Raw genomic sequence first — 15,411 nt, 5'->3', positions numbered from 1 at the left:
ACAAGATCCGTGAAAGCCATAGCTCTAGCCTTTAAAGAGGCCAGAATTCAAGCTGGGGAGCCTTCTCATAGGCCCAGCTTTGGAGAGCTCCATTGAGCTCTGTTGGTGTTGGTCCTGGGAACTGGCCCGAGCAATTTGCCTTCTCCATTCCTCTTTGAGGTGAATGTGGGGGTGGGAGGGAATCCCACTTTCCCAGAGTCATTCCTGTCTTCCAGGGACTTCCTCTCTACTGACACACTCACCGTCCAAGTATCCAGGCATTTTCTGCATGTATTCCGTATACTTTCACAGTATGTGCTGAAGGGGGCCGATGGCTGTCTCAAAGAAGACTATAGCTTAGCACACGGTGTGTTGGGGTCTAGCCTAGCCCCAGGGGTGGGAGCTACTTCTCATCCTTTCCCCCTGCCTCAGCTGGTGCTTCTCAGGCAAACCTCGATACTCACCCACTCCTAGGCATTAGTGTGGCAAGAGCCGTGGCTTTGAGTGAGAGCATGGTGCCCAGGCGCTAAGCAAATCCTGGGGGCTGTGTGGACCTTTCTGCCAAAGAAAGATTGTAACCAGCCATTATTGGAAAAGAGCTAGGGAGTTTAGCTCTCATGTGGGCTTTGCATAAGGAAACTTAGTATCCAGGCCTCTTGCCTCTCTGGCTCCCTTATAAATATTTACTCCCTTCTGCTTCTAGGGCCAGCACCATCCTAGGCCTCAATGGATAGGCAAATACAAACTTACCTCTTGAATCCAGAGGGCCTCTGCTTACAGTGGGTCAAAGGCTCTTGACATTGGCACGGCCACAGGGAGCATTTTAGACCTGTGTCCAGTCTGCCCCGAACAGCTCCTTCTCTCAAACCCCATGAAGACATCCCATCATCTTACCCTGTAGATGTGGTTCCGGGGGTGTGGGAGGAACTGGACAAGATCTAAGTCAACAAGGGCAGGTTCTGAGCTAGAGGCCAAGCCAGGAGGAAGTGGACAGAGACACTGCATGTTATTATCAATACGGCTTCTTTTCTGTGAGATGACCTTGTAGCATGCTGTGGCTAAGGGCTAGGAACTTAGATGGGAGTGTCTTGGGCCTCTCATTGACAGAGTATATTTAGAGGATGGTGTTCATAGCTCATCTCTGCTCCCCATATTCTGCTGTTAGACTCTAGCTAGGCCTTCTCACGGAAGAGTATTTCTAGATTGGAGTTCCCCCTTTGAGAGGTCAGAATTGGCTGGACATCTTGGCAGCTGAGAGATGAGAATGTGGAGGGCAGTCTAAGTCAGTTACCTCCCCAGCCTCCTCTCTCCTCTCTGCTGGAAGAGAGCTTATTGATCACCCTTATTCAGAATGGAACGATCCAGAGCCAAGCAAACACACAGGTATGTAGTCAGGAGAGACACTAGAAGCTTTTGTTCATTTATTCACACAGACCTTTATCTCCTGCTGCTTGTGCCAGGCACAGAGATGTGTTACAAAGACCTTCGTGAAGAATTAAAGAGGAAACAGAGTTACTCATCATTGCTCAGCTAAGAAAATATTCCTCATCAGCTAAGAAAATATTCCTCATGCCCCTCCTTTCTAGTGTTGGTAGTATTGGGAGAGCCGTCTCTCTCATTGGTAATCCTGTGTGTCAATCACCACTGTGTGGCCAATCACTGTGGAGAGTATGTAGTAAACTGGGCATGGACTAGGGGTAGAGCTGGTTTGTCCTGATCTTTCTCTGACATTGGGGTAGCATTCACATTAGACTCTCAGGAACCAAAGAAACAAACTTAGTGCTGGGAGACATGCAAGTGAGGGGGAGCAGGAAGTTCAGAGAGCCTCTTACTACAAACTCCTCAAAGGCTCCAAGATAGCCATCCCAGGGCAAGGTGGTTTAGTGATTTGCTGCTTTCTGAGTAGGAGATGCCTTTGCATATGGCGGGTGAGTGGTCTAGGGTTACCTTTATGCCAGGCAAAGAGCAGGGTACCCTTTCCTGTGATTATCACCCCACAGTCCTGCACAGTGTAGTAATGTGACCTCGGCTGTACACACCAAACAGTCATGGCCTTCACATGTGCTGTGCAGTACCCAGGAACCAACCCTCTGTGGTTTTGTAAGCACTGGGCAGGACGCCGTGGCAAGGAGCTGTTTGTGTTCTCAGGGGTAAGGGGAGCAGGTCTCTGGGACAGCAGCCCACTCGAGTCCCAAGTTGTACCCATTAGGGAAGGGCTACTTTGTGGGTCCTAGTGTGTGAACCTGTGCATATGGTCCCAATGGAGCCTGTAGCTAGTCTGCCTGGCTTCCTCAGATGGGCACCTCCTCCCTACCCGATTCCTCTAGGATCCTTAACCTGGGAGTAGGCCTGTCCCTAGTGAGTGGCCTTCTGTCCTCCCTGAACTTGGATTTTCCATTCCTATGAGAGGAGAGGCCAAGTAGAGATGTTCCCTCTGGCTTCACCACCAGGTTGCAGGGGCTCCAGCTCTCATGGATGGGAGTGTCTGCCTCCTGCATGGCTAGGGCCATTTAGACAGCCAACAATAACAGTCTGTGTTTCAGTTCCCTGGGTCAGATCTCCCTGAGTGAGAGGAGGTACTGTCCGTGGCTTCCCAGCATTGGGGAGCTGGAGGAGAAGAATTGCCCAAGGAATCGTGGCACTCATTTTAGCAGGACAGAAGGCACTGGGCTAGAGACATGGGGCCTGAGGAGAAACAGCCCAGCCCCAGCTCACGTGGACCCCAGCAGCTGAGCATGGGAGATCTTGAGCCTGTGCAGAGAGGACCAGAGTGACTAGATCAGAGAAGGGAGAGGCCTGTGCTCTCAATAAACACTGGCTAAGCCCCTTCTCTGTCCCAACACCCAAGCCAGACTGGGGGTTCCGCAAGACGGTAAACTCAGCAACAAGATGTTCCCGGAGATCTCTTACTCCAGTTGGGGCCCCGGTCAACTCAGACCTCAGGTCAGGGTGCAGGCAGCTGAGGAGAGGAAGCCATAATGGCAGTGGAGAGGGAGGCAGAACTTGACAGAGGGCGTGGCTTGAAGGACAGGGCCTGAACACAGTGACGAAACAGAGAAGCCAACACAAGAGAGAACTGCAAGTCCCACAGGGCCAAAAAGACCAAGGCAGAAATCTTTTCCCCCAAGGGACCATGAAATACTAGTGCTTAGCTCCCACGCTACTAAGTAGCCAGCCTGTGACTAACATGTAGCTAATTGTCTGCGCCAAGCTTTCTATCTGTAAAATTGGAATAATACTTAAATCCCATGTGGCTACAGAGAAAGAAAATAGCCAAGTGGTAGTTACTTCCCATCCTTTTTCTCTGACAGGCAGGGTTAGGTGACCATCAAGACCCTGGCAGAGGAGCTCCCGAATTTCCCCCATCCTCCAGCACCCCAGAGACTTTCCAAAGCAAGTTTCACATCTATTACCTTAGAGCAGCCCTAGGTTAAGGAGGGCAGGGGTCTGTTCCCATTCTTCAGAAGGAAGTAGTTTGTAGGCTACCTCAAAGTTTGCTGAAGGCCAAGCTGTGTGTAGCCCAGGGCCTGCAGAATGTTAAGCCACAGCACTAAGTCAGTGTTTCTCTCTCTCTCTCTCACACACACACACACACACACACACACACCCCTCTGCTGGACACCTGCCGATTAGCTCTTTGTCTCCTCTCTTTTCTCTCAGTCCACATGGGTCGAGGAGAAAGTGTTCACTGGGGTTCCTACAGTGTCAGTAGTTGGCTGAGAGCCTTTGTTTAAGGGAAAAATCTGACCTAGTCGAGTATCTTGCTGAACTTGCTGCCATGTCTTGCAGAACCTCAAGGCATTGCTGTGTATTTTTTCCCAGTTACCTTCTACTCGGGACAGTGCTTTTCCATTCAGTGTATGGCACAGGAAGTCCTGAAGAGCATATTTATATTTTTTTAAAGTTGTCAGTTGAAGCAAACACTATCACAAGTGTTGCTCAGATCGCTTGATGGGCTGTTTGAGGGCTTGGGGGCCCCCAAGTGGGACACCTTCTCCTGCCCCACAGTGTACTAGGGTGACACCAGCAACTCCCAATTTCCAACTGGGAAAGGAGCTAGAAAAAGCCTGGGCATCGGTGGTGGCTGCTCCCCGCACCACGCAGAGGAATCCACGTTGTCAGAAAGCTGCTGACGTCAGGCGGTGCAGAATTTTTGCAAGCCCTCTATTTAAAATTCCCCAGAAATTAAATAAGGAGGATTTGGAGGGAGAAATGCCCTCAACAAATTGTAGAGTGGGTTTGTTTTGTTTATGGAGATGGCCTTTAAAGTTGCAATTGCCCCCGTTTTATTTTTGCCCAATTGAAGAGGGGCTGGGCTCAGCTGGGAGGGAGGCTACAGCTCTTAGTAAAAACCTACTCGTTTCTAAGGCCAGGAAACTTCTGGTTTTAGCAAAAGGAGAAAAGGGAAGTCATACACCAACACATCCATGTGCCCTTCTTAGGAACTGGAAGGAACACTCGCTTCCCTTCAAAGGACTCAGGTTCCGTTCCCAGCACATGTACCTATTGGGTGGCTTACAACTACTTGTAAACTTATAACTCCAGCTCCAGGGCACGTGACACCTTCTTCTGGCCTCCCAAGGCACCTGTATGTACAAGACACACTCAGGAAATCACACACACAATACACACACACACACACACACACACACACACAAAACCCAACAAACAGACAAACATAAAACAAGTGAGATCACCAGAAGTCTGGGGGCTAGATCAGTGGTGGGATCCCTCATGAGACCCTGTATGCTTCCCAGCACTCCCCACCCCCACCCCAAGTTGGCAACCACAGGGCAATCCACAGCCTTAGCTCCATGCCACCAAAACAGAGCCAGTCCTGCTGCAAGGTATTTTGCTCTTCCACTGTGTCTCCTTGTTTGTTTGTTTGTTTTTCCCCCTTCCCAAAACCCTAGCAAGCCCTGGACTTTCAGACTCCTCTTCCTACACACAGCGCCGCCTCCTTCAGCCTCTTCTTCTAGCAACATGCGTCAGTTCTGATAGGAGATGTGACCCCTGAAACCCCATCCACCCTACCTCCCATCCACCCAAGCATAGCCCTTACAGTTCAGAGAGGCTCTATTCAGCCTGTCTATTTCACACCGTGGGCAGGGTGGGCTCCTTAATGTCCTGTCTTGGTTTGATGTTCCACAGTGACTGGCTTTCTCTTCGGAGCTCCTCAGTAACGGAGGGAACAGGATACAGCTAGCCTCTCTGGTTTGTAGCAAAGTCAAACTCTCTCAGCCTCTATTCCACCTGGTTGGGGCTGGCTACCTTAGTGGTTTATTCATCAGAAATAAAAAGATGAATCGCTCTAAATACAGCCACAGAGGTAGGTCCTAACGCTTGGTTAGCGATGAATTGTGTACTGTGATGGCCCCATACATAAGGTTAGAAGGGAATTGAAGAGTTCCTGTCTCCTGGTGGTGCTGGAGTGGTCGTAATTGTCGTGATGTCATAATGGAAAATGTAACTCCTGTTGGTGATGCTGTGATAAATCTGTCCTGCTAGAATCTGTTCATTCAGTAGGCAGAGGCAGGGGACCCCAGATTCAAGGACAGCCTGGGCCACATAGTGAGACCCTGACTTAAAGGAACAACAACAATAACAACAACAAAAATCACGTTTGCTTTGTTTGTTCAGAATAGGGTCTTACTATGTAGCCTCAACTGAGATCTGCCTGCCTCTGTCTTTCCAGAACAGGGATTAAAAGTGTGTACCACCGGGGTTGGGGATTTAGCTCAGTGGTAGAGCGCTTGCCTAGCAAGCGGAAGGCCCTGGGTTCGGTCCCCAGCTCCGAAAAAAAGAAAAAGGAAAAACAAAACAAAACAAAAGTGTGTACCACCATGCCTGGTTCAACAATTTAAGTTGTAGTACCCATCGTGTGAAAATACAACACATGGGGGCTGGAGAGATGGCTCTGGGGTTAAGAGCACTGGCTGCTCTTCCGGAGGTCCTGAGTTCAATTCCCAGCAACCACATGGTGGCTCACAACCATCTGTAATGGGATCTGATGTCTTCTTCTGATGTGTCCAAAGACAGCTACAGTGTATTATATATATAATAAATAAACAAATCTTTAAAAAAAAATACAGCACACACAATTATGCCCAGTATATAATATGTAACTGATGAATAACTATGCTACTAACATATATTTACTATACTGTAGTTTGTTTTTTTTGTTTTTTTTTTTTTTTGGTTCTTTTTTTTTTTTTCAGAGCTGGGGACCGAACCCAGGGCCTTGCACTTCCTAGGCAAGCGCTCTACCACTGAGCTAAATCCCCAACCCCTATACTGTAGTTTTTAACATGTTTTTAGTATGTACTCCCATTTATATGGTTTAAATTTACTCTAACACAGTCTGCTATGTTAGTGCTGGTCTCATACACTTCACATGTGTGGCATCTCCTGATCATGTCACAAAGCCCCTTCAGGTAACTAAGCAAGACTTCTTAGGTGTATGGACTTAGTACGTTCTACACTGTCCGTACAACAGCCAAGCCTTAATACGTTTTTCAGAAATTGTCCCCGTCGTAGGTGGCATATGTCTTTGTATATGCAAGCTATAGAATGCTGAGTGGTGGTGTTGTGCGGGGATATCTGAGGTTTGAGAAATGGTGATCCTAAGTCACTATTGCTTGGCAAAACTCTTGGATACAGATCTTGCCCTGGAAAGCCTCTTCGGTCTGGGCTTCCCTACCTCACTTTGTTCCATGGCCCAGAGGAGATGTAACTTGGAGGTGGGGCTGATGGGATAAAAGCCACACCTTTGACTCTTTGGAGACTGGGTTGCTTGAAGGCAGCAGAGGTGTGGAGAAGAATCAGTAAATGGGCAGGTTCCGCCTGTGAGTTAGAGTTTGCAAGCTGAGGTATAGAAACATCAGAGCTGGCAAGGTGCGCCTACTCAGCAGGTAAATGTGCTTGCCTCATAAGCCTGGAAACCGGAGTTGGATCCCCAGGATTCACCTCAGGATGGGAGAGAAGTTCGTGTTGGCCGTCTCTGGAACGGCTGGCTGCTGGAGGGCTTTGAAGGAGAGCAGGGGGGTCACCTGTCACCACCCACACCTGGCACTTGTTCTACTTCAGCCACATTACTAGGGCAGCCTAGGGTTTCAGGTTGGGAGAACCTTTCTTTCCCTCCTGTTGCCAATCCAACAACTTCCTTTGCCCAGGGTAGTCCCCGTTTCCATCTTAAGATTTTGTGGTTGGTTTGGTTTGGTTTTGGTTTTTCGAGATGGAGCCTCATACAGGGTAGGGTGGTCTGAAGCTCTCCTTGTAGCCAAGAATGAGCTTGGCCGTCTGATCCTCTCTACCTCTGGGGGCTGGGGTCACAGGTGTGTTCCTCTAGACCTGCTTTATGCAGTGCTTGGGATTGAACCCAGAGCTTCATGAATGCTAGGCAAGCACTCTGCCAACTTAGTTATGTCCTCGGCCCTTGATATAACAAGATATTTATTTGTAATTACGTGGATGGGGATGTTCCGTGTAGGGGTATATGTACTTGTGTGCAGATACCCACAGGCCGGAAGCATTGGATTCCCTGGAATGGAGTTATAGACAGTTCTAGGCTGCTGAACTCTGGGTGCTAAGAACACAGCTCTCTGTAAGAGCGGTATACACTCCTAACTGCTGAGCCACATGTGCAAGCCGACATCCTCCTTCAGGTCCAAAGAACGAATGGAAGGCACATCTAGGGCCCCTGGCTTAAGCGGTGTCTTTTCGTCTCTCCATGTGATTCTTAGCATCTTGTTAGATTCTGACCCGTCGTTACCCTCTGTTCAGACCCCTCCCCGCTGGCTTCTGGTCCTGGCATGGCGGTCTCTTCTAAATGCGATGGTGCCACCATTGCAGCATGTATGTCCTCGCCCTGCACTAATTAAAACATCTAGCAGGACCTATCAGCCCTCTGTAGATATGTCGGCCAGCAGCTGGGACCCCTGCAGCACTGCAGCCCCAGAGACCGGGTGGGGGATCAAACAGATTCAAGGGCCCAGGAGTCTGGGCTTTGGCACATCCCAACCAGCCAGGTTAGCAGGTGTCTTGGCTCTCAGGACCCAGACCTCTCTGTCCAGCGTAGTTAGGTTGTTCTATAAACTTCACCCAGTGCCTAGTTAGCATCCCTGGGGCTCCCCCCTCACTCCGGATCTCACTGAGCATCTCCAGTTTCTTCAACAAGCCTCGCGTCAGCCACTAGACATGCAGGGCAGAAGCTGCCTGGGCCCTCCTGTGGCACTCAGCCAAGCTGCCTGACTCCACAGCCCAGCCAGTGTGTGGCTGTGCCCTGCTGTCCTGCACATCCCAGTGACGTCTTTCACTCTCCATTCCTCACTGCCACCTCTCCCTGCCCAAACACTGCCAGATAGACACTTCTCCCCATCCTGTCTCCCTCCTTCTTTCTCTCTCCCCCTTTCTTCCTTCCCAGAGTCACATGCAGCCAAGGCTGGCCTCAAACTCACTACACAGCAAGGGATGACCTTGAACCTGTGATCCTCCTTTCTCTGCTTTCCGTTGCTAGGTTACAGGCATGCACCACCGTGCCCAGTTTATCAGACCCACATGTTTTCAGTGGAGACCTTCCCAGATCAAAAGCAAACGGCAACGTCACCAAATCTCACTCTCACACACCCTCTCTCTCTCTCTCTCTCTCTCTCTCTCTCTCTCTCTCTCTCTCTCTCTCTCACACACACACACACACACACACACACACACACTCACACACTCACACACTCACATACCCACACTAAGAGCCTTCTGCCTAGCCCTTTCTTCTCCATGGCTTGCACTTAAAAAGTGGGAGGCTAGCTCTTAGCAGGTTGTTAGAAATCAGGTGTTATTTTGAAATCTTTCTATCTAACATATAATTAGATTTTATAGATTATTAGAATAAGGAGGTATAGCTAGTCCTTATACATATGCTGTGCTATCTAGGGCTACTGTACAGAGGAGCCTCATTAATTAGGAAGTGCAGGGCTGGGATCTGATCCCAGACGGTATGTAGTTGGAGAGCTCTTGATGAAACCTGTTTCTACCTTCTGTTACGTCGTCCTCTCCGCCTTCAAATGCTTCATAGGTGAACCACTTTCTCAGTACCCACAACACTGCTGAACTCCATCAGGGCCCTGTGGGCTTGACAGACCCTGGCCTAAGCATGGGTTGGTCCAATGAGGTGGGCGGTACAAGCGAGGATCGATGGCAGCAGCCCAACCTCTGTCTCCTTGCCATGGACTCCACGGAGCCTTCCAGATGGTGATGTAGGCAGTTTGCGCTCATGGTCTTGGAATCCAGGCACCCTGGGAAGGCTCTGGACCCTATGGCCTCAAGGCCCCATATGGGGAAAGGGAGTGGGCCTTGGACAACAAAATAGGGTGAGTGCCAAGGGTAGGACTAGGTGAGTGGGTCAGGAGGGCAGGCGCAGTGTGGGTGTACACAGGAGGGACTGGGGAGCCGTTGACCAGCTCCAGAGCCTCTCCTGTTTTCTTTGGACAGTGGAGGCCACACGCTGAGAACTGGAGTGTGTCTTGGCAAGAAGATGCTGTGACAGAGCCTTCTGACCAGGGGAGGCCTGGCCCTAGGATGCTAGCCTTTCGCTGTTCTTAAAGGCACAGCATGTATGAGTGGGCTGCATTTCCTGTTCCCCGGGTCCCTCTAGAGAGAAGCCCTGGATCTGCTGCAAGGAGATAGGAAGGAAATGGAGCCAAGGCCAGGGCCGTAGGGCTCAGCCATAGCCGTAGAGCTCAGCCATGGCCGGGTGGTGTGTGCTGGTGACTTCCCCTGGGATGCTCATTAATCCTAACTTTCCTACCTTTTCCAAGCCTCCTCCAAGGGAAAAAGGTAGGAGTGCCTAGGCAGGCCACACCTCTACAGAGGAGAAGGCCTGCAGCAGAGGGGGCATCTATGGCAGCAAGTTAGGATTCTGGTAGGGACAGGCTTCTGGCTCCCCGAAATCTAAACCATCGAGACTCAAAATGTCTGCAGTTTCTTTAGTGCCTGGCTCCATGACACAGCCTTTGTCACCTGGGAATGGAAGCCTTAGGAGGCCTGGATCAGAGGTAGAGCCACACAGGAACTGGCTCTGCAGTGATAAGTGTCAGCTCGTGTGGGCAAGACTTGCGACAAAGAGTTGGGACGCTGTATAGGGTGCAAGAGTAAGGCCTGGATCTACCTAAAGGTGCTGGGTTTCTCAAATTCCAAAATCAGAGTTGCAGTCTGTCTCAAAATCCTGGGTTTGGGTCAAGGGGCTGACACCAGGGCTGAAGGCCGGAGAACAGGCCTCTCCTGCTGGCCTCACAGCTGTGTTGCCCTGCCTGGGTTACTGGGGAGGAGGCCGACCAGTATGTTCTTGGGGGTGCCTTTCCTTTCACAGGAACAGTGCCTGGCACGTACCAGGAACTCAGTAAAAATCCCAGATGATTGACAATGCTGTGTCTCTGACGGAGGGGAGCCCCCCCCCATATAGTTATTAGTATCCTAGTATGCCCGTGAGGCTCACAGAGGGGCCAGTGACCCAGTTAGGAAGTGTTCAAGTCCCAGGATAAGCAGAGCCAGAAGAGTGGGGAGAGCTGGGGCCTTAAGGAAGACACATCTCAACATCTGGAAGGATTGGGAGGGTTTCAGAGGGGGAGGAAGCAGTAGGGGCTCCCCTCCCCCGCCCCCATCTGCTTTGTCCTAGGCTGAGCAGTGACCTCACAGGACTTTATTAACATCCTAATAGTATACAGCTGGCCTCACTCTAGCACTAATGAGCTCATTATCCTCCCTACTTAAGGAGGCCATTGTGGCCTGGTCACCCTGGGGACAGCAGTGGCCTGGGGGTGCCCATCACTTCCTGCCATCACACCCCCCCAGCCATGCTCAACCCCAGCTGCTGTCCTACTGCTCCTCTTCCTATGCCTGCCTGCCTCTCCCTCCCCTTCCCCACCCCTCTCCTTCCCTCCATCCCCATCCCTCTCCCTCCCCATCCCTCCCCCTCCCCCTCCCCCTCCCTCTCCCTCTCCATCCCTGCCTCCATGTGGAAGATTTGAAATTTATTCCCAGAAACTGGCCAGACAGACTGTTAGTGAACCGAAGATACCTGTGGCCTGAGATGGGGCATCGGGCTCTTGAGCCGGAGCAGCTCCTTCCTGGAGCTGGACCTGTCTTCCACATTCACACCCTTAGGCAACCATGATAGGCACAGCTCTAGGTTCTGTCTCCTTGACACTTAGACTAAGATAAAGAGGGAGGTTCTTGAGGCCTAGCAAGCAGGGGAGGCCTCTCCTGTGGGCCTTTGATTCCTGGGAAAGACTTTGGGGAAGGAGGAGGAGCAAGGGCAGCTACGGGCATTGTCCTTTTGGGTGACTCCCCGGCCTGGGGCTCTGCACAGGCCACATACCCACAGGGTGCTCTCTCAGGCTTCTCTGAAACTAATCCCTGCCATTTTTCCATCCAGCAACAGAGTGGGATCTCCTCACCTAACCCCATGGGCCCTCTAGGTGACATAGCTATCCTGCTTGTGTGGAAAGAACATTACCCCCAAGCCATCCATAGGATGTGGACGACGCTTACTGATGAGCAGCCCTACCACAGTGGGATTAGCTCAACACAGCCATGAGTATCTTCTGTGATTCTCCTCTGCAGCCTTGTCAGATGGGCCCCATTAGTTACTCTAATATCAGAAGGGAGACGGAGGCTCAGAAAGGGTTAGCAGGTTGCCATGGTCTCACAGCTAGGCAATATTAAGCCAGGATAACGTAAGTGACAATATTCGGGGACCCAGTGTGTCAAGGAGTCACCTGTACCATCTAGAGTGTCTAAGACTTAGAGCCCTAGTTGAGTTCCCTAGGTTTTAGCCCTTTCCTCATCACTAAAGTGTGAAACTTTTTTTTTTTTTTTGGACCTGGGGTCCGAACCCAGGGCCTTGCGCTTGCTAGGCAAGCACTCTACCATTGAGCTAAATCCCCAACCCCTAAAGTGTGAAAGTTAATGGCATCATTATTCAGTCATAAAATAAATAAGGCAGCCTATATCAGGAGTTGAACATCCTTCCTGTGTTTGGCTGTAATTGGATGATGTGTGCAGATGTGGACCTAACTCCCTTCCCATATGTACATGTGCCCAACCACACATAGATGGCTACACGTGCATAACCATCCCTCCCCCATCCAGTATACCCTTGTCCATTCTGACACACACACACACACACACACACACACGCACACACATGCACACACAGATAGACAAGTACATGCATTTAAAAGCCCCATAGGGTGCTCTGGTGATGGCAGTTGAGCACGCTCAGAGGTCTGGGTCCTATTTGCCCCTCAGTAAAACAGCAATGACTTGGGTCAGGAACCCCAGTTACAGCCACTGATTGATGTCAGTGGCATCTAAGAGAGGCCTGCTAGCCACCATGGGTGTGAGTGAACCCAGGGAGTCTGCATGGAGCTAGGTAGACACTGCCTAGGTGTGACCCCCAGTTGGTAATAATACCTCTTGAGTTCTTTGTGGGTCCACCTGGTAAGCAGGATTGATACTAGAGCCTGCGCAGTATTCCGCCCACCTGAATCCCGCAGACAAGGGAGGAAGCTTCCACTTCAAACCTAGGGTCAAGGAGCAGTAGGTGACCTTGCCATCTCTGTAGGTGCTCCTTGCTCCCCTCCATGGGTGAGCAGCGAGCCCTTCGACACATGCTAGCCAATCTCTGCAAAGAGTAGACAGAGAAACCTCTTTGGACATAAAATTACTGACCAGCGTGTGGTGCTCAGGGCCTTCCGGGTTCAGGAGAGGTGGTCAGCGAAGCCCTCTTCTTATCCATGAATGCTGACCCTCTCTGGCTTCTCCAGATACTCACAGCATGTATTCCTCAAATGTCAGAGCATTCGAGGGAAGGCAGAGGATGAGTGGAGGCCCCCACAGCCAGTAAGCATCCCCAGCCTGTCCTTGGCCTCAGAGTGAGCACCTCCCACCAGCTCTCGTCTTCGACGATGCTGAAAGCACATTCTGTCTGACAGTCCCAGGATGTGAGCCACCGGCTTCCATTCTTTCCCCAGAAGCTTAGTGGGTCTGCTTGTCTGCCCTGAAAGCCACCTGCAGCCCAGAGGCTGGAATGCTAGTGGGTGTCAATAGAGTAATATGTCTAGCCTCTGGCCTGCCTGCCTGCCACCCTCTTCCCACAGGTGGGTACCAGTACACCTCCCTGTCCTGAATTGCTCAGTGGCCTCAACTGTTCTCTCATAAAAGTCGAATCTCCCTTCTTCCTTAACCCAGAGACCCATCACCTTGTATCTCATGCCTAGCTAGCTGCACAGGAAGCCTTTGGGCCTTCGAGAAGGCTTAGATGAGAAGTCTCCATGGAGGGTGTTCGTGTTCGTGTGTGTGTGTGTGTGTGTGTGTGTGTGTGTGTGTGTGTGTGTGTGTGTGTGTGTGTGTGTGTGTGTGTGTGTATCCTGGTCTTGCTGTCACAGCATAGCACAGAGGGAAGGCCTAATACCCAGGTTCTAGTAAAGGCTGTATAGCTGCTCTGTGCCATGGGGAAGGAGCCTCCCATAGGCCTCTTTTTCACCCCTGGAAGAGACAAACCCTTTGCCTGTACCGGGCAGTGAGCAAGGGCCCTGGGTCATGGGATTTGAGCTGGAGAACTGGCCCAGCTGTCAGTAGCAGAGGAAACAAAGACCCCAGGGTCAATGACCCAACCCAGACCTCTGAGGCTTATAGGCCAGGGCCTCAATGGGCTTTGAAGAGCGTCAAGCAGAGGACTGTAGAACCTTCTACAAGGATGGGGATGGCTGGCCCATAGACTCTGGCAACTCTGGCCTGTTGTAAGAGACTGAGAGAGCCTACTTTAAGACCTCTGGAATGACTTTTGTTCCAAGGGCTGCCCGGCTGTGATGAGCTCTGGGTCTCTTCCTCTATTGTTTTCATACCACCGTGAAGCAGTCTCCTCCACCATCCCAGGTCCAGCCCAGCTCACGGGTGCCTAGGAGAACCTCCCCGTGTCTTCTCAGTCCGCCACTTGCTGCAGCCAAAAAGAAACCTTGGAGATTCTGAACTGGACCCAGAGAGTCTGCCTCGAACAGAAAGGAGCCCTGGGGCCGGATTATGTGGAGGACAAAGGAGAGAAGGGAGGGAGCAAGTAAAGGTCATCTGAAGACTTGGGCCAGGGGTCCCAAGGCCTGGGGTTCAGATGTTTTATGCCATAACTGATTCATGAATGAATGCGCAGACAGGTGAATGGACCAGAGCTATGAATGAGCCTTTGTCATGTGACCTGGTGGTCAGAGGTCACATGAGGATGCCATGCGTGCTTACTGTGATTGCAGTGTCAGCATGCTTCACGAGTAGCTGTGAGTAGCTCATTCGGGAGCATGGCTGACCCATGCTAGGGAAAAGAAACTGTTCATTGTCAGTCTCTGCGAGGCAGCCATGCCTTTCAAAGCCAGAGGCTGCCCAACTCCAGCGAGGCTGAGAAGAAAGATGGCAGGTGCCTGGTGCTTGGACAGAACTCCCCTCCTCACCTCCCAGAACAATGCATTCCACGCCGGGGTGGGGTACCACTACACTTAATTTAACGTTTGCATCAAATACGCATGACCGTGGGGGAGGGGCCTCTCATTCTCTTCTCAGAAAGAGTGTTTGTCTTTTCTGTGGTAACTCGCTCAAGGCACTTCCCAGATGCCCAGGTTGTCTGAGTCAGTGCCTTGCCCTCTGGCCACGCCTGCCTCCGCCATCCCGCAGGGACTCACGGCCTGTTCTCTCTTGTCCCTTGTGCAGGCTGGTGGTTTGTCAGCACGTCTGAAGAGCAAGGTTGGGTCCCTGCCACCTACTTGGAGGCCCAGAATGGCACACGAGACGACTCAGACATCAACACCTCCAAGACCGGGGAAGGTGAGGGCTTGTGGGTTCGTGGGACAGTAAGAAAGCTGGACTGAAGGGGTCTCTAGAGGCCAGCCCCTCCTGGAGGCAGATCCCTGACTCTTCCTAACCGACCTCAACTACTGTAGTGGGTTGGGTTTTACCTAAGCCCCTTCTGTTGGGATTCATCCACTGAGACCAACCCACATGGGCACCTCATACCCTGGCCCATCTTTGTCAGCCTCCGTGTGGGGCTTAGAACAGGGAAAGTTCTCTTAGGTCGTGGACTTCAGCTTTGACACCATTGGGGTAGAGAACGCGCTTAGTGCTAGAAAGCCTGGGTTTCCCTCGAGAGAGAGAGCCACAGACTCCCCGCCCCACGCTGGACTTCCTGCGGCATGGCCGACCCTGAGTAGTCAGTCAGGTGGACACCATTACTTGCTGCGTGCTGTTCTCCTCCATAATCCTGCTCAGGACACGACAGCTTCCCAGACACTGGGGTGCTCAGGTTCTCACACAGGCGTTCTCTGGCTGGCTCTGGCTCCGTGAGATTCTCCTGGGTGTTTCTCTATGCATTTCACAGAGATTGCCTCCATCCTCAAA

At 51.4% G+C, this 15,411-nt stretch overlaps 1 protein-coding gene and 1 long non-coding RNA gene across 5 annotated transcripts in view; one reads left to right on the top strand and one right to left on the bottom strand.

Moving 5' to 3' along the window:
* Sh3pxd2a (SH3 and PX domains 2A) overlaps positions 1–15,411 on the top strand; it is a 206,258-nt gene that overhangs the window by 164,598 nt on the left and 26,249 nt on the right. For all 4 annotated transcript variants that reach the window (NM_001415946.2, NM_001107606.3, XM_087564681.1 and 1 more), the window contains 1 exon segment: positions 14,728–14,841. In NM_001415946.2, the coding sequence (NP_001402875.1) occupies positions 14,728–14,841 (114 nt within the window).
* Positions 1,386–5,405, bottom strand: LOC102552122 (uncharacterized). The gene is made up of 3 exons (XR_015653496.1): positions 5,042–5,405; positions 3,393–3,506; positions 1,386–1,462 (listed from the first exon to the last, which is right to left on the bottom strand). It is a non-coding gene; the product is annotated as an uncharacterized LOC102552122 (long non-coding RNA).

Source organism: Rattus norvegicus, chromosome 1 (assembly GCF_021556685.1).
Source record: "Rattus norvegicus strain SHRSP/BbbUtx chromosome 1, alternate assembly SHRSP_T2T, whole genome shotgun sequence".
In the NCBI taxonomy this organism is placed as follows: Eukaryota; Metazoa; Chordata; class Mammalia; order Rodentia; family Muridae; genus Rattus; species Rattus norvegicus.
This window is presented reverse-complemented; position numbering and strand designations above follow the sequence as displayed.